Raw genomic sequence first — 22,933 nt, forward strand, 5'->3', positions numbered from 1 at the left:
TCCTCAGTGTTCTTTTCCAGCCACAGCGAGGACCCTGGCCTCCCTCCGGCTCCCAGTTGCTCACACTGCAAGCTCTGGAGAAAGGCTGAGCCTGCTGGGAAACCCAAGCCGCTGGCCACTGACAATAGACACAGCAGCACTGCCTGGGAAGTGTGAGGTTACTTACCACCATGTACACATCGAGCTCCCAGACTCAGGTAAGACCACATCCCCTGACCCTTTCAAGGGACGCATTTATTTTCATGGTTACACAGAAGTGAGGAGCTCTCAGATTCTGAGAACTGCTGAACTTAGCAATGTAAACTCAAAGCACAGTGAGTAGCTGCTGATCTAAGCTTTCCTTCTCTTATACTTACTCATACTCTAATGTGCACAGAGTAGGAAATTTTGGAAACTTGGGAGTAAAACCTGCTTCATTAAATCATATTTCTTTAGCGTTACTGGGAACTAAAAGTTTTACAAAAATTTCTCTGGAAGCACTTAGGGTCATTTTAAATAAATTATGAATTGATTAGCAGATATGCTGAATTTGTTAGATGCCTATATCAGGGCTTCCATTGGAAAGAACTTGTTCTGTTTCTGCAGATTTTTCTGACAGAATGTGAATGATGACACCTGACTGTTGCAGCAGGCAAGAGCGCATGGGTTCAGGCTTCCCCCAGACCCGTGTGTCCACCTTCAAGCAGTGTGAACTTGAACCAGTTCTTTCACTTCTTCAAACCTCAGCGTCTCTGTAAAAAGTTGGGGCATTAACGTTCCTCACCTAAGGTTACTGTAAAGATCAAATGACATCATGTCTGTGAAAACGTCTCACACAGGCACTGGCAGAGTAGACATTTCATAAACGGTAGTTGTATTTAATTTCATGTCATTTTAAGGGAGGGGCAGATGTAAAAGTTTGTTATTGAGAAATAAGGAAACAGAAGCCATAAATTTGTGGTCTGCAATTTTTCCTGCACATAAGAAAACTGTTCACCAAAGCTATATTTGCAACAGAATCTTTTACAATACTTCTCCCACTAAAACCTCAACTTTTAGTATTTGGACACTTCAAAGTTTGGCTATACAATCTTTTCCTGCTATGTACATGTTTACAATATAAAAATCAAGACAAAAAATACACAGTCTGAGTCAACAGGGAATGCAGATGATCAGATGTAAATGTTAGCTTCCACAGCCTATCAGAAAAGAAATCATTTACAAAGATGATAAATATAGTGCTCACAATGAGAAAATTAGTAAATCAGAACCTCTACATAGTAAAAAATATGAAGAAGGCTTATGTGGAAAAATTACATTTCCATCTTTAGAATTATCTGCAAATTACCTAAACTTTCATTTTCAGCATTATTTCCTTTTTTTTGAGACGGAATTGCTCTCTGTTGACCAGGCTGGAGTGCAATGGCGCAATCTTGGTTCACTGCAACCTCCACCTCCCGGGTTCAAGCAGTTCTCCTGCCTCAGCCTCCCAAACAGATGGGATTACAGGCACCCGCCACCATGTCCAGCTACTTTTTTAATATATATTTTTAGTAGAGACAGGGTTTCACCATGTTGGCCAGGCTGGTCTCAAACTCCTGACCTCAGGTGATCCTCCCACCTCAGCCTCCCAAAGTGCTGGGATTACAGGCGTGAGCCAACCACACCCAGTCTATTTCCAGTTTTTTTTAAGATTAATAAAATGGAGTCGCCATTGCTTTGTTCAACATTTCCCTTTGGGTAATAACATAATTAATCTACTGAAAAGAGGAGCCATGGGGGCTCAGAAAGAAATGAGGTAATACATGTCAGCCCAACAACAAAATGTGCAACAGAACAGCTCAGAAAGAAAACTGAAATGGGAACCCCTGCTAAGAATTTTTCTTTGCATGAGGCTCCTGGGCCTACAACTAAACAAGTATCACACTGCCCAAGTAGCTGGAAGGCATTTCCTATTTAAAGGGTGCAACCGCTAGAAAGGAGTTCAGGCCACAGTGACTGTCAGCAAGCTCAGATTACAGCAAAACCTCTGAAGTTATTTCCAAAACATAATCAAAGCTCTCCTCTGCACAGTCAGAGCAGTGGCAAATTCCTAGAACTGATTTTTGTTGCTGAGTTCAGCACTAAACAATCTCTGAGAAAGCTCGGATTAGCCAGGCTGAACAAACAAGAAACAAATAAAAAAAAAAAATCCAGTGGAGTTTTAGCCACAACTAAATGAGTTGTCCTGTTTCACCAAAAATTCATGCACATAGCTAAGTACTCTCCTCATCTTCAAAAAAACTATAGTTGTCCAACTTTCTAAAATTCTCTTAAGTTTGCTAATGTTAAAAACAATGATGGTAAGACCTCCACTATTCTGTCCCTCAGATACACAAGCAATGTATCCAAAGCAAGTACATGGTATTTTGATAAACACTGTCTATAGCCACACAAGCTGTATTATTTCTGCCCATGTTTTAAAAATTAAGTGTCTTTAGTTGAAATCCATCCCATTACTCCCACCCAAAGTATAGAAGAATAAAAAGTTACAGGGTTCTCTAAAAGCTTTTTGTTAAGAAACAAGCCCCATTTTAAAGAAAAATCTTAAAGGATCTATGGGAATAGATACAATTTCAGGAAGAATTTCATATCTTCAAGTTTATGTTTAAGAAGAAATACAACTGGTTACATCAAATTTAATAACATATTTAAGAATAAAATGCCCTCTTTCGTTGGTGCCAGAATTTGTGTTCATACTTTGCTGTCACTAGTGGTACAGATTCCCTTCTACTAAAATTTAGTTGGGGGGGTTTAAAGACCTCAAATGGGCTTCTCTGGGCATCGTTTCTCAAGGCTCCCACAGAGAGAAAAACCAAACAGTCACAGAATAAACTCTTATAGAGGCAGTTATTCATTTCCTGAGCTAACCCACTTCCTTCTTCACACATTTCCTTCTCTTCAACAATGTGTTTTTTGAAAGTAGCATTGAAGTCATGCAAAATATACTTTTGGACCTAGGGCCGGGATTCCAGGCAAATTCTAATCCGTATCATTTTTAATATCATCACTGTATTGATACCAAATTAGAATGCCAAAGAAGTGTCCTGTCAGTAGCACAGAAGGCTCCCTGCGATGTTCATTGTGTTTCAGCAAAAGAATCTGAATCATTATGAACTTGATCCATACTGTGAGAAAACAAATGTTATTAAAAAAACTGAATGCAAAAAATTTCATGGTTCCTGACTACTCCATATGGAAAAGTATGGCATCTAACATGAGGAAATACATTTTTTTAACCTTTCAAATCTTAGAGAAACTCTAATGAGTTGTTGGGTTTCTCCACTCTAAATACAATCTTGGAGATAAAAACTGGAAGTCTCATAATTATTAAATTTACCTATTTTATTAGACATGCACCTTCTCAATGATTATTGTCTTGACTTTGATCAAAGCTGACACAAGAAGTTGAACTAAAATGTGGCTCTCGTTATTCTTCTGTACTAATAAATATTAAATATAATTTAAAAAATAAAATCAGTTCTTACCTAAATATAAAAAGCTTTACTTAGTGACAACGAGTGATACCACAGAAACAGACAAAAGGAATAAAGTCTCTCAAAATGTTTATTTTTGTCAGAATAGCTGACGATTTTCTGTTAAGTATTTTGGTTTATTATTATAATAAGCATTTTTCCCCCTTAAAAAATCCATTCAAAATATCTCAACCATTGAGGTAAAGCACTTTAACTAAAAAAAAAAAAAAAGAAAAAAAAAATCCTGATTTGTTTTAAAGACAAAAAAATCTTAAAATTCCTTTAGCTTGATAAATAGAAATAATCTCTTCTTGTTCTACTCTGGTGAACACAAATGTATTTTATACAGCCAAGAATCCAGTCACTTACTGGCAAGCCAAAGGTGGGAACAATTCATATTCATTTACACGTGCTACTCAAACACAGTGCAACACTGCCATGTTCATATATACTTTTCTTTATAGTTACCAACAGTTTTCTGGCAAAGACAAAGTTTTGGAATGGCAAAAGCAACAGAAGTTTTAGATCTCAAAGCTCCGGAAAGGAATTAATCTGAGTCTTCATCATCGAGATAGTCCTCGGCATTGCTTAATGTTCGAACTGCATCTAAAAGAAAGAGGAGGGGAAAAAGCAAAATAGGGAAATTATAAACTGCTCAGATTTTAGTTTTTCATTTTCAGAGCTCTTAAATTAGAGTAGAATCTTCCATCTGACCCATGGATTGTACTTTCCCTGAGGATCTTTCTCTGCTTTAGATTTTCAGCCTAACCATTAAGTTTCTGTTGCCACAGAGGCTGACGATGTGTTGGTTCCATAGTCATGCAGAAGAGTTTTGGCCCTAGGTGCCATGCATCCATTTCCAACAGAAAGGCCCAGCCACAGGCACCATGACCAACCTGACACACCACCAGCAGCACTCCAGTCTGACAACTGCGCTTCCAACCTCCTTTCCCAGTGACAGCCTGAGGTCTTTCCTAAAGGCAAGGTCACGGGTTAGGAAGTTAACTACTGAAGGGAAAAAAGGAAAAGAAAGAATGAAAACAAAGAAGCTTCAATTTCAATGTAGAAAACACCGACAATAAAGCAAAAGGCTGAAATAGGGGGAAAAAGTTTTAAAATAGAAAGAGCTGGACCCCATCAAATGTTCAAGCATCCTTGAACAGGACTTGAAAGGAAGACATCTGATCTTTCACTGTCACCTCTTCAACTGTCTAGTCAAATTCCTATAACAACAGATTACCCCAAGTATAATTTTAGTGAGAAAAACAGAATGCAAACACAGGCACATTGTTGAAGTTCAATAAATATATGTTTCAGCACCCAGATCATCATGGTCTGTAAGTATCACATCTCTGAAGCTTACCATACATACGACCAGTTCCAAGTATGGGGCAGGAAGTGTAAGAGATGGACCTAGAACCCTAGTCATGCCATAAAGTAAGGATCCTATAAAAGACAGCATCATGTGAAAGGGTCTGAGATTCAACTTAAAGAGGCCTCCACTAGCCAAAGATGGGCTATTGATAAAGCTACTAATTGGAATGGATTAAAGCGCATAAATGCACACCAAAAAGAACTCATTTTTCACCCTTTGGAGGATGACAGAGACCAGCTTATTTTTTAAAAACTCTTAAATAAAGGGTAAAAATCCAGCATTTATCCCACCCTTGCTACATTAACTATTCCACTGTGTAACAAAACAATTGATGAGGGAAAACTTTTCTTTATATTCCAGCTAGTAACTCAGAAAGAAGTGATTTAATTAGAATATTATCATTTTGTGCTGTTTAGTAACAGATCTAGGCAATGATCATCAATGGATGTCACATCACAGGAAGAGTGACAACCACGTATCATGTGCCCCTGACAAAAAAAACACAATATTCTGTATGACCTATTATTCTTTCTACTCCCAAGAAAGAAACAGATTAGGTAGGCAGGCAGGTAGATATACAGATGGATAGATAGATTGATTGACTGAACCTAAATTGGATCAAAACTTTAGCTAGCTAGATAGATACATAGCTAGGTAGGTAGGTAAGTAGATGGATAGAACCTAAATTGCTTCAGACCTCTAGATAGATAGATAGATAGATAGATAGATAGATAGATAGATAGATAGATAGATAGATAGATAGATAGATAGATAGATAAATGGATGGAAGAATGAATCTAAACTGGATCAAACCTCTAAATCTAACACCAATTGACAAAAACTTAAAGGATAGAGGAACATGACAAATAACACCATGGGAATGTAGTCAGCAATGTCCAGAATGAGAAATTCAAGTGAGTTGACCCAGTTTCTTTAATAAATAAATGGTAAGGTTAAAAAGGGGCAAGAGGGGAGGGAAAGGAACTATTGCTTAAAAAATAAAGAGATATATCTACCAACCACAAACTGACCTTATGTAAATCCTGACGTAAATAAACCATAAGTAAATAAATAAGTAAAAACAAACAAAGATGTATGAAAAAATGGAAGTTTGGACAAGGACAAGATATTTGATGATATTAAGGAATTATTTTTTTAGGTATGCTAATGCTCTTTTTTAAAAAACAAAAAGTCTTCATGTTTACAGGTTTTGTAAAATGATTGTTAAGAAAAAGAAAAGGAGAAGGGATGATCAGTACAAGGGAGGTGAAAGCTGATTTATCTTGCAAGAGAGAGAAGGAAAGAACAGAGGTCTCTTTTCTGGATCTCATTCTGTCACCCAAGCTGCAGTGCAGTGGTGCAATCACGGCTCACTGCAGCCTCAACTTCCTGGACTCAAGCGATCCTCCCACCTCAGCCTCCCAAGTAGCTGAGGCTACAGGCGTGTACCACCACACTCAGCTTAATTTTTAATTTTTTTTTGTAGAGATGTCATCTCACTATGTTGTCCAGGCTAGTCTTGAACTCCTTGATGCAAGCAATCCTCCCTGCCTCGCAAAGTGCTGGGATTACAGGTGTGAGAAACCACACCTGGCCATGTTTCAGTGACTTCACACCAGCTTCCAAGCTACTGGAAGTCTCCAGGTTGACTCTATTTTTCTCCACTCTCCTCAAGAGGAGTTCACAAGAACTGGGAGGAATATATTTTGTTCTCCCCCAAAACACACCCAGGAACTTCAGGACTTCATGTCAACTTGGGAAAATGTAGCTTTCTAAGCTAAAGCCTGAGAGACAAATAGGAAAACTCTTTCCCCTTCTACTTTGCTATCCTAAGGTCTGCCCATATTCTGTGTCCTCACATGGTTACTTCTGTTCTTTATTTTATTCTCACTTCTCCTATTAAAAAGAGAGGATGATTTGCCACGGTGCAGACTCTGACTGAGTGGTCATCAAAAGACAGAAACAAGTCAGGCAAATAAATTATTTCTCCTTCTCTCCTTTCATGAACTGTTCTGAGGCAGTTTTCTCAGGAAACCTCTCACATGGTCAGGCGTTGTTTAATACGCTGTATCTCTTTATAGCCCAATTCGGCGTAGCATGCATGGGAATGTCTCTTCCTGCAGCACTGCCATTCTTCCCTAGCTCACGTTCATTTTAACTCAATCCTATCACCCTGGGTTTACACATCTCAAATCAAGAACCAGCACTTAAGACCAACCAACAAACATACAAACAATAAATAAATGATGGAGAAATAAACACAGGCACACAGATGAATCTCACAGACATAATGTAAATGAAAAGAGGTCAGTCACAAAAAGTACATACTGTTTGATTCTATTTACATAAAATTCACAAACGGGCAGAACTTAATCTATGGTGAGAGAAGCAGAAGACACTGAGGGAGGAGTGTGGGAGGCATGAGGGTGGTGTGTGGGAACTGTTCTCTAGCTTCATCTGGGTTGTGGTAAACCGGTGTAAAAAAATTTCATCAAGCTGTATGCTTAAGATTTATGTACTTACTTAATGTAAATTATACTCAAATTTTTAAAAGTTGGAAAAAATGTTAAAGGGCTCAACTCTTGAGTATAACCCCCAGCCCTATATCCTAGTTATCTTCCACAGTAACTACAACATGTGAATTTTTGTACCTATTAAAAAATCCACACTGTGCTTCCAAAAGCAGACAGCAACACACACCCGTAATCCCAGCACTTTGGGAGGCCAAAGCAGGCAGATTGCTTGAGGTCAGGAGTTCGAGACCAACCTGGACAAAAAGGTGAAACCCCATCTCTACTAAAAATACAAAAATTAGCCAGTGTGGTGGCGCATGCCTGTAATCCCAGCTACTCAGGAGGCTGAGGCAGGAGAATCACCTGAGCCCGGGAGGCAGAGGTTGCAGTAAACTGAGATCGCGTCACTTCACTCTAGCATGGGTGACAGAGTGACACTGTCTCAAAAAAAAAAAAAAAAAAAAAAAAAGGACAACAATATCAGAATATACCTTTTCCAACTTAAGAGTTCATGCTGACAATTAACTCTATGGCCAAATAGTCCAAACCTATTCCAATGAGGATCAATATACAAATTAAAGCTTTTTTTTTTTTTAACTGTATAATTGGGGAAATGAAGCAAGAAAAAACATTTTAAAAGTAACATGAAAATTGAAATATAAAAACTCATTTCTTGGCTCTGTCTGCCAGGCCCTAAGATTACCTCATTAATGAATCCATTACCTAATCAGTTCAAATTTAGGAAGGTAGACTAAACACACTTGGGGTACACAGAGAAAAGAGTACCTGCCTCCCAGCACTGTTCTACAAAGGCTGCAGAAAGGCTCATCACCTGCTTCCCTCAACTCAAACTACTCTTGAGTAAGGCTTCTGGGTAAGCTCTCTGGGGTCTAAGAAAGTTTGGTATATGCCTTGTCTATCAAAATGGAGCTCATAGCATGCATGAGACTCTGGTACCTTCAGGTCATATGAAGGCTTAATCTTTGGTCAGGACAGGCTAAGGGTAGCCACACAACAGGAAGTCAGTGGCAGAGAAAGGAAGTTAGGCCAGAGTCCTACTTCCTGACCCAATCAAGGCAGCAAGGAGTAAGAGGTCAACCTCAAGCAGAAGTATGTCTCTCACACAGTTGCAAATAGGGCTTCTCGATCATAATGTAGCTGGGGAGCACCAGCTCAGCTGATACTTTCTCATTCCCTTAGTAGAACCCATCTCCATCTATCCACGAGGAATTACTTTAAAGAAAGGCTTGCACTGCCAGTGAGCTCTCATGGCTTAATTAAGGAATACCAACTGATTAACAGTTTACACTATATTCAAATTGAAGTTAAAAAAAAGTAAAGAAATCTGGAACAAAGACATATCTAGAATAAAGAACAAAAGGAGGCCGGGCACCTTTTGGTGGCTCTCGCCTGTAATCCCAGTGCTTTGGGAGGCTGAGGCGGGAGGATGGCTTGAGTTCACGAGTTCGAGACCAACCTGGACAACATGGCAAGACCCCTATCTTTACATTAAAAAAAAAAAGCTGAGCATGATGACACATGCCTGTAGTCCCATCTTCTCAGGAAGCTGAGATGGGAGGATCACTTGATCCCAGGAGTTTGAGGCTGCAGTGAGCTACGACTGCACCCCTGCACTCCAGGCTGGGCAACAGAGCAAGACTCCATCTAAAAAAATAATAATAATGTACACCTAAACTCTATTTTAAAAAACCACCCATAGTACTATGAATAAAGTCCAAAATATTTAGCAAAGTCTAGAATAATTTTGATTACATTTTATTGATATCCTCATTTAAAATAGAAACAAAATATAATCATGGAGCTATCAAATATTATTTTTAAAAATATTTAGTGATAATTACTCATAAATACATATTGAAATGAAGGAATGAAGACAATCGTTCTCTGAAAAGGACTGTAATGGAAAGCAAGGTGATTAGAACTTGATTGCAAAGAATAAAAGAAGCACAAAATAAAGGTAAAAGATTATGTTTCTCGTCTAATTTCTGTTTAATTGAGGGTATCCTATTTTGGAGGTCTGATTAAGATCAAGGATATAGAAACAAACTTTAGAATCATCTGAAGAGTTTATTTTTTTTTTTGTTTTTTTAAGATATGGTCTCGCTCTTGCCCAGGCTGGAATGCAGTGGTATGATCACAGCTCACTGCAGCCTCAACCTCCCAGGGCTCAAGTGATCCCCCAGCTCAGCCTCCTGAGTAGCTGGGACTACAGGCCCATACCACGATGTCTGGCTAATTTTTTATACTTTTTGTAGAGATGGGGTCTCACTTTGTTGCTCAGGCTGGTCTCCAACTCCTGGGCTCAAGTGAACCTCCTGCCTTGGCCTCCCAAAGTGCTGGGATTACAGGCGTAAGTCACTGCACTCGGCTGAGTTTATTTCTTTCGCGCAATTCTAAGTTAATAAATCTTAGTTATGGGGCACCAGAGAAGAAAGAAGGGTTTAAAACAAATACCTGTTCCCTGTTTCTTTTTCAGGAGAGATGCACAGGCAGCATTGGTAGCCATGTCGAAGGCCAGCTTCTTCTCATTGTTTCTTAAGTCTGTTCTAGCACCTTCCCAACACAAGAAAAATCAATTAGGTGTCTTTGAAGACTATACAGTAGTAACCAATCCTCTCTCCCCATAGCTAACCACTTTTGGCAAAACAAACTAGTGAACAACTCTGGCCCAGAAGTAAACGTTCTCAAAACAATAAACTTTCTCATGCAGTATATTTGGCATCTTTAATCAGGAAGCTTGTTGCTGCACCTGTGATAACAATTAATTCCAAACCTTTCCCTTCGAGTCCCTTTAGAATTGCATGTGAACTTTTCAGTGAGGAGTTTATGGTCCCTGTGGAGCTTAACTTCAATGAGCCCTTTGCTTCCTCTTTTACTCAAGAGGGTCTTTAGAAAAGACCAAGTGGGTAGTGCTTGAGGGGATTAATATTTTATATCTGTAAGTAGGTTCTCATGCAAATTAGCAGAATAGCAACACATAAAACCAAGAGGCAATTCATTATTCCCGTAAGCCATCTTCTACCCACTTTTCCTTTGCCTTTATTGTGTTCAGAATTACATCAGAATTCATAAATACATTTGCATTGTTAAGGATTCAAAAATACAAACGTATGCTGAACAAAAGCACAAGTCCCATTTCATCCCTTCATCTTCTACCTACTTCTAAGGTAACCATTCTTAACAAGTGGGCGTGAGTTCTTATCTCCCTTATTTGCATCAATGCATTCATACACATATTGATATAGACACAAAAATCATACTACACGTATTGGTCTGTAATTTCATGTTTTTAAAACTTAATGTCTAATGGTACTGTTTTCTTAGCAATACACATATTTGTAACTCAACCATTTAAGTATTCCATTTTGTGGATGCTCCAAAATTTAATTACTCCTGTATTGATGGGTACTTAGGCTACTCCTAATTTTCATTATCTCAAATACTCCAGTGAACATCCTTGAACAACATCTTTGTTCATATGTATTTCTGAAGAATGGTTTACTAAAAGTGGTATTAGAAAGTAAGGCTAAGTCCATTTTAAACTCTGCCAGCTACTGCCAGATTGCTTTTTATACTAGTCTCTAATGATCCTCTGAATTTATGTGGTATCAGCTGTAATATCTCCTTTTTCATCTCTGATTTTAAGATTGCTTTCCAAGAAGGCTTTAGGCCAAGCATGGTGGCTCATGCCTGTAATCTCAGCACTTTGGGAGGCCAAGGTGGGTGGATCATTTGAGGTCAGGAGTTCAAGACCAGCCTGGCCAATATGGCCCATCTCTACTAAAAATACAAAAATTAGCCAAGCATGGTGGCGCATGCCTGTAATCCCAGCTACTTGGTAGACTGAGGCATGAGAATCACTTGAACCCAGGAGGCGGAGACTGCAATGAGCCAAGATTGCACCACTGCACTCCAACCTGGGCAATAGAGCGAGACTCAGTCTTAAAAAAAACCAAAAACCAAAAATAGAAGGCATTATCAGTTCATACTTTCTGCCACAGTGTAGGAAAGTGTCATTTTTTTTGCAACCACTTCCCCTTCAATAAACAAAAATAGGCCAACACAGTAGCTCATCATGCCTGTAATCCCAGCACTTTGGGAGGCTGAGGCAGGCAGATCACTTGTGTTCAGGAGTTTAAGACCACACTGGGTAACATGGCGAAACTCTGTCTCTACAAAAATTAGCCATGTGTGGTGGTGCACATTTGTAATTTCAGCTACTCGGGAGGCTGAGGTGGGAGAATCACTCGAACCCCAGGAGGCAGAGGTTGCAGTGAGCTGAGATCATGCCACTGCATTCCAGTCTGGGCCATAGAGTGAGACCAAGTTTCAAATGAAAAAAAGACAGAAAGAAGTGTCCCCAAATTTAAAGGCACAGAAATATTGCATCAAGAAAAAAAAAAATAGTACGTTTAATTAGTAATATAATGATCTTGTGTCAAAATCTTTCCCCTAAGCAGATCGTTCTATTCACAGTAGGGTTATATAAGAAACCTCATTCTCTCAGTGTGCTACAGGTCAAAAACTCCTAAGGGTTAACAGTTCTGTGACTAATCATATATTACATTACACTTTAGAGCTCATAGACATGATTGCTATCAGAACAGGAAATATTCAGAGAGTGATGATAGAGAAGAAACACAACCATTTCCTGGGTCCCTTTAGATGAGCACTAATAGGAATATAATGTGATCCACATATATAAGTTTTAATTTTCTAATAGCCACATTTGCAAAATGTGAAATTAATTTTAATTATATATTTTATTTAACCCAGCATATCTGAAATGTTATCATTTCAACACATAACCAACACGAAAATTACTGGGGTGTTTTACTTTTGGTTTCACTACGTCTTTGAAATCTGGTATGCATTTTACGCTTACAGCACATCTCAATTCAGATAGCCTCATTTAAAGGGCTCAGTTGTGCACGTGGCTAGTGGCTGGCATATTAGACATCAAAGTCCTCAGCATACCCTTGACAGGGCCCTAGAGTGATCCTCATAATGTCTGGCCTTTTAGACCTGGAGCTTACATCACCAGCATACTTAAAATCTAAACCATTCCTATCATATATCCCACAATATTGCTCTGAGGATCCCTAATAAGGGTAATTCCATGACAAGTGTCTTGGGAACTCAAGCATCCTATATGATAGGCTTCTGGACTAGGGTACAGTATGGGTGGTCTGCCTGGCCTTCTCTAAGAGTAAACTAATATTTGTGGGACAAATGGATAAAGGGATAGTCGGTTTATAACTTCACTGTTTCCTCTGACTTACAAAAACGGGATCAAGATATCCTCCCTCGTTCACTTTACATCTAGCACCTGCTCAGCTCAAAGCAGGACATTGCAGCCACATCATTCTTGCTTATCCGTCAAGACTTCCCTGTGAGAACAGGGGCCTCCGCAACTTTACTTATACAGCTTTCTCAGACAAGATCTCCCCAACACATGTGTACACACACATTCTTTGTTTCTAAGGCTCTATAATCCTGCAGAAACGTACAATACAGTTCTTACTAAAAGTAATATATGTAATGTTAAAGCTTGCCGTGGTTTTAGTTTATATTAAAAACTAACACAAACCAACACCCAATAATTTCATTTTATCACAACTACTCCACGATATACAGACAGAGCAAAGGCTAAACCCTATTCTGAAATAAGAATATTATTCTTCCTACCATTTCAAATGGCATAATTTGATATAGACTATTTTTCAGGGCAAGCAAAGACCAGATATACACAGCACAAACTTTACCTTTTGCCAGAAGCAACTGGACAATATCTGCATAACCCTTCCAGGCAGCAGCATGCAAAGCTGTATCTCCCAACTTGTTCTATAGTGATAAAAAGAGAAAGTACCATTTTTAAGATAGAGGGTGGATTGAAAGTACATGTTAATGTAGGTTTAACCCAATTAAACCTAAAATGGGAATGAAGTTATAGAATTCCAAAGAGAAAAGGAAAGGAGACTCAAGAGATGGGAGAGGAGTCATTTTTGGGAGATGGAATTGGATGGAGGAGTACAAGCTGACTTGGTGGAGCACGAGCTGAAAAGCAGATGCCTGCAGAGGGAGACCCAGCAGGAAGCAAGCAGATTTGAACATGCAGAAACCTGGCAAAAATGAGGAACTGGAGATTCCTGGAGGTATTAGGGCAGATATGCGGCATTGGTGGGAAATCAGAGATACTGGTTAAAAGTACTCATAAAAAGCAGAATCTCAGAACCTCTTCCCCTTCTCTTGCTGCCAGATGACCCAATAATGATGACAGATTTACTTGTTAATAAAGTAACCTGATAGTTTCCAAGTTCATAAACACTAGGTACAAGAGAAGGTAGCAAAAGGCCAAAAACTAAAGGCTGAGGGTTAGGTAAAAAACCTACAGACTGAACAGTAAGACCCCTCTCTCAGGTACCTTACGTACCCCACTGCCCAGTGTGCACACACCCCCAGGCAGGAGACTGGAGGGTTCCTCTGGTGAAGTGGTGCAGTCCCATGTGCAGGGGAGAGAAGGAGTGTACTTTCATTAGCATTTGGGTGTCACCTAGCGAAATAGCCAGGACCTCACCAGATCGCCCTGTGAAGGAGCCCACCAGCCAGCAGACCTCACCAAGCACACACAGCTTCCAATCACACTTAAAAATGAATGGATAAGGGCCAGGCATGGTGGCTCATGCCTGTAATCCCAGCACTTTGGGAGACCAAGGAGGGCGGATGACCTGAAGTAGGGAGTTCCAAACCAGCCTGGCCAACATGGTGAAAGCCCATCTCTACTAAAAACACAGAAATTAGCCAGGCCCGGTGGCACAGGCCTGTAGTCTCAGGTACTTGGGAGGCTGAGGCAGGAGAAAAGCTTGAACCCGAGAGGCAGAGGTTGCAGTGAGCTGAGATTGTGCCACTATACTCCAGCCCGGATGACAGAGCGAGACTCTATCTCAAATTTAAAAAATAATAATGAATGGACAGATAATGACATCAAGTGTTCGTGGAAAGCCTACAGTATTTTAGGAAAGACTAAAACAAACAAAATAAATGGATCTCAAAGGGAAAAAACACAGTACAGTGAAGAGCCAAAAAACACAGTTTGAAAAGTTACAAATATTATATCAGCAAGATAAAAGATCATATTGTGTCATGAAACAATAAAAAGAAAGATACTACGTAAAAGTAACAATCAGAGTAAAATAAGAGCTCATAACAGACAGAATTCTAAGAACGGCCCCCAAGGTTCCTGGCCCCGGTATAGGCCCCCTCCTCCTGACTGCGAGTGAAAGCAGTGAATGTAATAGGCTATCACTCCCGTAATTAGGTTTCTAGTCAGCGGATGTTGAGTTCATCAAAAGGGACATTATCCCAGGTGGGCCTGACCTAACCAGGTGGGCCCTTAAAAAATAAAAACGATGAAGCAGCAGACAGACAATCTCCTTCTGGCCTTGAGGAAGAAAGCAAGCAGCCATACTGTGAGCTGTCTACAGAGAGGGGCGGCGTCTAAAAGCTGAGGGCCTCAGTAGTACTACAGACACAAGAAAATCAATTCTTCCAACAACCTAAATACACTTGGAAGCAGACCCCAAGCTCCAGATGAGAATCCAGCTCCAGCCAATACCTTGATTTCCACCTGGGAGACCCTGAGCAGAGAATGCAGCTATGCCATGCCCAGAATTCTGACGTACAGAAAGTGGAAGCTGCTAAGCCTGCGGTCGTTTGCTAGGCAGCAATAGGAAACTAATACATAACTCTGGGGAACTAAAAAGATAATCAAAATAAAACAAAGGTGAGAATATCTCTGGGAAAAATTAAGAAAACTGAAGGTTCAATCCAGGAAGTCCAACATCCTACTAACACGCATTCCAGAACAAAAAGAACGAAGAAGGGTCAGATAAAAACTCTAAAAGAAATAATACGAGATAATTTTCCAGGCTGAAAGAGCTCATCATAATCATTGGGAAGAGATGAGCGCTAAGGCACATCATCATAAATTGTTAGAACACCAACAATAAAGTAAATACTGTTGGCAAGAGAAAAAGCAGATCATACATAAAAGAAGGGGAATCAAAATGGCAGCAAACCTCTGAAGAGCAACCCTGGAAACAAGAATGCCACAGAGCCATGCCTTCAAAATTCTGAGGGAAACTGTTTTTGACCTAGACTTCTGATCAGTCAAATAATCAGTCCCAAGCTTCTCTTTCTCAGGAATCTACTTGAAGATGTTCTCTGACAAAAGAAAGACAAGGGATCCAGAAAAATGAAGATGCAACATGGCAGAGAATGGAAGGGGTTCCCTGGAGGTCAGCAAAGGGCCACAGGGACCAAGCTCAGCCTGGAGAATGATGGAGAACTTCAGGAAGTATGAGTCCAGGGAGAAAACAGAAACCTGTTGATTATCTTACACATTTTGGAAAAGTATTATATATCAAGACTGTATAAAACAGTAGAGAGGTCACAGTGAGATAACAAAAAATGAGTTTTAAAAAGTCAATAAGTACAGAAACAAAAAAAAAAGGTTATATAAGCAGTGAACACTATTTAGACACTCATAATGAAGTAAACGTCATATAGTAATATAACCAAAAACTGTGATGAAGTGCATTGAGGAGCAGAGGACAGGAGGCTGGGTGCTGGGGTGCTGGAAGATGAGAGCTGGGGCAGTGACAAGCTTAACCCTTCACATACCCAACAGGAGGCCAAAGTACACATGAAGATAACGCATGGAGAGAGAGCTCTGTCAGCCTATTCCTTGGTAAGACAAAGGTAAGTACACGAAGAGAGCTAAAAGCTGAAAGTGACATCTGAGGAGGAGTGGGTTTGGCATTTGGGGCTGTGGACAATTTGAATTTTAGTGCAATTATAATTTTTAAATTATGTGCTTGCGGTATTTTGACTACAATACTTCACATGCCTGTAAGTTGCTCTGTACTAAAGAGAACAAGCAGGTATGTGTTAAATGATTTTCAGATAAGCAGTCTTACCTGCTGGTTCAGTTCAATATTTGGTTGAGTAAATAGCATTTCCACTATATCTGAAATTCAAAAAGAAAAGATACTTTTTAAGAATTAAAATTAGAAGCCTGACAAATCTAGGTACAATAATTTTATAAAAGCGAGATTCTTTAGAAGAACCTTCAAGAAAATGTTAACACATTTTTAAAAATTTATAAAATAGAAAAATTTAAGAATCTAAAAAGTGGAATTATTTAGGAAAATACACTTTTTCTAATAGTTTTGGCTTTTGCATTTTCATATGACACAGGAATATTTTTACATTCATTACAATACTTTTCATTCATATAACTAACATGTTTATTAGCTGAAATAAGATAGGCTTCTTTTTAGGAGACAGTTACAAATTTTCCTTTGGCACTGCTATTTAATTTGTTGAGATCTTCATTTCTCATTGTTGTTGAGTTTATTTCCTTTGTTATGAGAGACGTAGAAAAGCAGTGGGTGATAAATTTTTGGCCAGGAAAAAATACATCTAAAAATTCACTTTGTCATTATTATTGATTATAACAGAAAAAGTATCAATGGAATCACTAACTTAGGCAAATGGTTGGCTTTCTCTTGAATCCAATAATTTGCATTAAAGTTAAAATGCAAATCATAAAAGCAGACCTTGTGAAAAGCCAAGCTAGGGAGCCAATTCTGATCTTTTCTTCGGTAAGATTAGACAGTGGTTTTGTTTTTCTATTACTGCTGTTTTCCAGTAACCTTTCTAAGCCTGAGAGAGGAAAGGAAGTGTCCAGTCTTTCAAGCGACAGGGACCCATGCGGAGAGACTGGCTGACCACATTCTACCCACTGTTCTACAGAACTTCCAGGAACAAGGCTTTTGGCCGGTGTTCTAAAGGATTCAAAAAGAATAGCCAGTGCTTTTTCTTTCTCATTTTTTGTAAATCTGGCTCCCGTAGGTGAAACACATTTTCAGCAGCATAGAAACATATAACAAACAAAATGCAATACCTTTGTGACCCCCGTGGCAAGCCCAGTATAAGGCAGTGCTTCCAGCTTTATCTAAGCCATTAACACCCACTCTGTTGTCCAAACACTCTCTCAACCAGCTCAAGTTGCCTGAAAGAATTTTATTTACAAAAACACAAGAAAAAAAGCTTTCACTTTTTATTTTGCTTTTAAATAAATTTCATTGTTTCATTCTGCATATATTTCCATTTGCAATGGATTAATCAGCAAGTAGTAAATTAAGACCTGCCCACTAATGCATTTATTATGGTACATTTTGACTTCCAGCTTATTAATGGAAAGTATTAACATCAATGTTTCTAATGATAGGTTAATGGGAAGAGTTGCCTAAATGGGTATACTTAAGGTATTTCTATTCTGTTAAAATATATATACGTGTGTGTGTGTGTGTGTATACATATATTATTTTTTCTTTGCGAAATTCTGGAAATTGAGGAAAAGACAATCAAACCTAAAAACCAGCAGATACTATTCATATTCAGATTTACAATGCATCTTCAGCTCCTATAAGAAAGGCTAAATAACCTACTCAAAGCTGCTGCTCTTATATGCCAAACTATAACTATTAATTTTAAATCCTCAGGCTAATGTCCCAAGTATCTAATTTACAAAGAATTTTTTAAATGTCAGTTTAGTCCTTTTACTTTTTCACAATCCTAACCAATCATTTCCTTGTGTACATTCAGATTTCCAAAAAATCTAAAAATTGAATGAAATGGAACTCACTGAGGCTTTACAAAAACTCCCCATTATCTACAGCAAGGTTTCTCGGCAGCAGCCCCATGGGCATTTGGGGTTGGATTTATTGTGGGGGAGCTGTGTGCTGTAGGATGTGTGGCAACAACCCCTGCCTCTCCCCAAAAGATGCCAGTAACATCCCTCCAGTCATGACAGTCAACACGTCTCCAGTTATTGCCAAATATCCTCAGGGTTTGTGAAAGAGGAATCAGCCCTAGCTGAGGACTACTGATCTACAGAATAAAGGCCAAGACAAGATTGACAGTTGTTTGGTCAAGGATCCTCCCCAGGTTCATCTCTGTTGTTATGCCCTCCCCGGCCAAGTGCTCACCACACCAGTGCTCTCCTAAATGCTGTACCCACCAGACCCTTCCATTCTTCTGCCCTCCAGTTACCCACCCTGGCCTCTACAGCCCGTTAAACACATTTCAATTGCTGTACTTATCATACCATATTTTAATGATCTGTTACATCTCTCTCTCCCCTGCCAGATGTTGAGCTTTGGAAGTCACAGACCATGTCTTTTGACTTGCGTCTCCCCACAACAGTGTTTCTTGACTGACATTTTAAAATTAAAATCACACTTCTCTAGGGTAATAGATGTTGGGACAGACTGTCTCTGGGGAAGGCAGGGATTTAACTGAGAATGTGCAAAGGGAACTTTATAGGATGGTAGAAATGTTTCAGATCTTGATCTGAGTGTTGGTTACATGGGTGTACGCATTTGTCAAAACTAATTGAAATCCGTGCATTTTACTGTACTGTATACCTCAGTCAAAAACAATCACACCTACCTCTTTTTGCTGCTTCATGCAATGGATTGTCAATAGATTCTGCCTGCTCAGCCACTAGATTGAAAATAAAAAGTGTTAGCCCAATGTTGAATTGCCACACAAATGATTTACTGAAGCCACTCATTCACCACAGTCCCCCAGCTTCAGGAGTACCAGGGCCTTCAACACAGTTTCCTTTACTTAATGTGGATAAAAAGTAACAGAAAATCAAATGGATAGTTCTTACATTAAATGAAGCTGAATGATGTGTTCAGGGAAAGGAAGCCAAGCAATAAAACAATAACATAGTAATTAACTGGAAGTATAAACAAAAACAAACAAACTTGCATACCTGAGTTAAATGCATACTTGATATTATTCAAGTATTTAATAAACAAAGCACAAAAATGCAAAAGAAAGCAATTTGATGTTCATTTTTACATTTTGTAGATCACTCTGCTTTAAAGATGCCTAAAAATAATTTTGAGTCTCTTGTGTGTATCTATGTAGGAGCAGATGGGGGGGGAATATTTTGCTTCCTGTATTCGGAAAGAACAATCAGCATAGCTACCTGCCTCTTAAAGAAGGTGTGTTCACTGCTGTCCTGGAATCAGTAGGGAGTGTTATCAGGAAATGGAAGAAAAAGGATGAAAACTCAGGAGCCTGGTTTATCAGTTCTGCGCTCTTTTGAGTTTATTCTGCTGACAACTAAATAAGTGTTTGATCCATTTGTCCCACTTCCAGCTAGAAGCGGCTTCACGGCAGGAACCGTGTGTCTCATCTCTCAAGGTCCCCAAACTGCCATGATAAGCATTTAATGAACCTCACTGCCCCGAACATGAATGAACAAGGTCGTGTTACTCCATCACAAAAGAAAGGGCTAGTCTAAGAAACGATCTGCAAGATTGAGTTTATCAGCATTAACAACAATTGTTTTAAGAGCTGAAGAAAGTAAAACCATAAGCGTCTCCTCGGAAACCTTGGGTTAAGAATGCTATAATGCTTTCTCTTAGGTCACACAGTCAGGCTCAAGCACATCTGGTAGTCATGACCAGTTTATCAACAGGAGGCTCATGGAATGGAAAATGTCCGAGACTGACAATGACTCCATTGCCTTCTCAGCCACAGCAGCACGCAGAAAAGCCTCAAGAACCAAAAAAATTCCAAGTGAACGAAGAATAGCTGAAGTAAAACCACTCAGCAACACTTACCATAGTTGCTTGGAATTAGTCCAGTCCTGCCTTTGGAGGTGCCTTTCCACCAGTTGGTATCACTCTGGTAAAAGAAAAGTTAAATTAAGCGGTGTGAAATCCAGACTACATTCATTCACTTTTCAAATTGTTTGGCTCCTAGGGAGTACCTGTTCTACAAAATGTCCGTCAACCCTACCCACACTGTCAAGTTTCCTCACAGCCTAGCTGTGGGTGTCGGTCTCCCTTACCAGTAAGTTACAAATAAACGTGCATCTGCCTGCAACAAATGGAATACGTTTCATGACACAGTCCCAACAAACAAACAAATCAGAGATGATATGAAACAGAAGAAAACAAATTACGCTAGTTTGGACTAGCTATATGATTTTGTGTCCACAGTTTCATTTCTCTTAGCTCCGAGATAATATATTTTATGGGGGAGGAAGTTCTAAAGATCTCTTTATATTATCTTCTTTTGGGGGGTAACTTTTTACTATAGAAAAATTTAAACTTATAAAAAAAAGAACAATGTAATGACCTTATATATACCCATTTCCCAACTGCACAAATCACTTCTTAATGATCAATATTGCATATATGCCCCACGACCTCCCTCCCCTCCTGGATTATTTTAAAATAAATTCTAGACATCATATTATTTCATTTGTAAATATTTCATTATGTATCACAGAAAGATACATACTTTTTGAAAGGCAATTATAATGCCATTATCACAGCTTAAAAGTTTTTTCCAACAATAATTCCTTAATATCATCAAATATCCAGGTCAATACTCAAATTTCCCAAATGCCCCATAATTTGGGATTCAAATAAGGGCTATACAATATGATTGATTTGTCTTTTAAGTATCTTTTAATCTAAAGGCTGTCTCTCCATTCTTTTTTATCTCTTAGAAATATATTTGTTGAAGAATCCAGTTGGTTTGTCCTGTAGTTTCAACCTTTATGGATTTTGCCTGTTGTATCCCTGTGTTATCATTAAACATGTTCCTCTGTTCCCTGTATTGCCTATAAATTGGTCATTCGTTCTAGAGGTTTAATTAGATTCAGCTTCAATGTTTTTTGGCAAAGCTATTTCCTAGGCAGTACTGATTTCTTCCATTGGGAAATGCCTACTATCTAGTCGGCTTCTTTTCATAATGTTAGTAGCCTTTGATGATCATTGTCTAGATCCACTATTTCCTAGGGGCTGCAAGATGGTGACATGCTAATTCTATCATTCCTTCTTCATTGAAATAACCTGAATACCTCTTCAAACAAAAACTTCCTCATCAATTCTCACGTTGCCCAGATAAGAAATTCATAAAGAAAACACAGAATAAATGGGGATTCTTCCCCTTAACGGTTGTCAGAATAAAAACCTGGTTTCCTAGCATTCTCTCATGCTGACCAATGAGATTTGTTCAGAAGTAACATTAGGAACTCATAAATTTTTTTTTTTTTTTTTTTTTTTTTTTTTTTGAGGCGGAGTCTCGCTCTGTCGCCCTGACTGGAGTGCAGTGGCCAGATCTCAGCTCACTGCAAGCTCCGCCTCCCGGGTTTACGCCATTCTCCTGCCTCAGCCTCCCGAGTAGCTGGGACTACAGGCGCCCGCCACCTCGCCCGGCTAGTTTTTGTATTTTTAGTAGAGACGGGGTTTCACCGTGTTAGCCAGGATGGTCTCGATCTCCTGACCTCGTGATCCGCCCGTCTCGGCCTCCCAAAGTGCTGGGATTACAGGCTTGAGCCACCGCGCCCGGCCAGGAACTCATAAATTTAAATGTATTGAATGTGTTTCAATTCTTGGAAGTTGTTGCCCTAATTGATGCTCAAATTGTCCTATCTTTGGCCAGTGGGAGTCTCTTCAAGTTAGTTCCCAAGTCCTTTCATTATGACCCTACTGTCTTTGGGAGCGTCCATGGTTTCTAATAAGAGGATGCTCTGGGTTTATCTTGTACCTCTGCTGCCCCTGACTTGGTACTAGCCATTTCTCAAAGAAGCCTGTTCGTTCCAATGGAAAAATAACATTATTATTGGGTTGGTCATTTTTCCTAGGCTCTTTCAAAGAACACAGCAGGGAATATTTTCGTTTTATTTTAGATAAAATACAATGTGATCCTTCCAATTCAGATGAAGGAATACAGAGCTTTTCTTAAACTGTCATTAATCTTACATCTGTGTATCTTTTTCGCCATGCTGAAAATCCGTTAGCAACATCACCGACCTAATGACTCATTTGCTCTAAACCACAATACACATGCAACAGTCTCAGACTTAGCAATACCAACATTTCCCGAACAAGGGCATGATTTAAATCAATTTACCCTTTTTTGGCCAGTTCTTTTTGTCCTTCATATATATATTCTTCATACATATATATATGTTCTTCATATATATATTCTTCATATATATATCCATATTCTACTATGGATGTTCAGTCAAATTGCTGAGTTTTAAACTTGGAATATTTCCTCTCTATGTGGTTATGTCAATTACCAGGGTACAATTAAGTTCATTTGATTCATTCTGCTTTTAATTTTTAGCGATTGCTGTTTACTCCAATTTTTAACTATGTCAAGGTTTACATCAGTTCAAAGTCAAATCCACAAAACAAGGTATAATTTTCCAAAAAGTCTATCTTCCATCTACGTCCATTATACCCTATTTCCCTCCCTCCACCTAGAGAAAGGATATTTACTCTTCATAGAATAAAACTAAATTTTACTTCGCAACTCATCTTTCAATTTTTTATTTGAAATTGAGAAAACCAAGTGTCTGCGTGTGTGTGTACACATACACTCTCACCCTTTCCTAGAAAAGTGAGGATATACTATCTACATTT

At 39.0% G+C, this 22,933-nt stretch overlaps 1 protein-coding gene across 2 annotated transcripts in view; it reads right to left on the bottom strand.

Annotated features, from left to right (window-relative positions):
* Positions 1 to 836: 836 nt before the first annotated feature.
* OSTF1 (osteoclast stimulating factor 1) overlaps positions 837 to 22,933 on the bottom strand; it is a 60,585-nt gene continuing 38,488 nt past the window's right edge. The window contains exons 4-10 of one of the 2 annotated variants that reach the window (XM_010388723.2): positions 20,111 to 20,174; positions 18,921 to 18,974; positions 17,371 to 17,478; positions 16,382 to 16,431; positions 13,169 to 13,247; positions 9,858 to 9,956; positions 837 to 4,100 (exon numbers count right to left, since the gene is read on the bottom strand). In XM_010388723.2, the coding sequence (XP_010387025.1) occupies positions 4,042 to 4,100; positions 9,858 to 9,956; positions 13,169 to 13,247; positions 16,382 to 16,431; positions 17,371 to 17,478; positions 18,921 to 18,974; positions 20,111 to 20,174 (513 nt within the window). In that variant the 3' untranslated portion in view covers positions 837 to 4,041. The remainder of the gene's footprint in view (positions 4,101 to 9,857; positions 9,957 to 13,168; positions 13,248 to 16,381; positions 16,432 to 17,370; positions 17,479 to 18,920; positions 18,975 to 20,110; positions 20,175 to 22,933) is intronic. The other variant, XM_010388722.2, reaches the window with a different exon arrangement.

Source organism: Rhinopithecus roxellana, chromosome 16, assembly GCF_007565055.1.
Source record: "Rhinopithecus roxellana isolate Shanxi Qingling chromosome 16, ASM756505v1, whole genome shotgun sequence".
Classification (NCBI taxonomy): Eukaryota; Metazoa; Chordata; class Mammalia; order Primates; family Cercopithecidae; genus Rhinopithecus; species Rhinopithecus roxellana.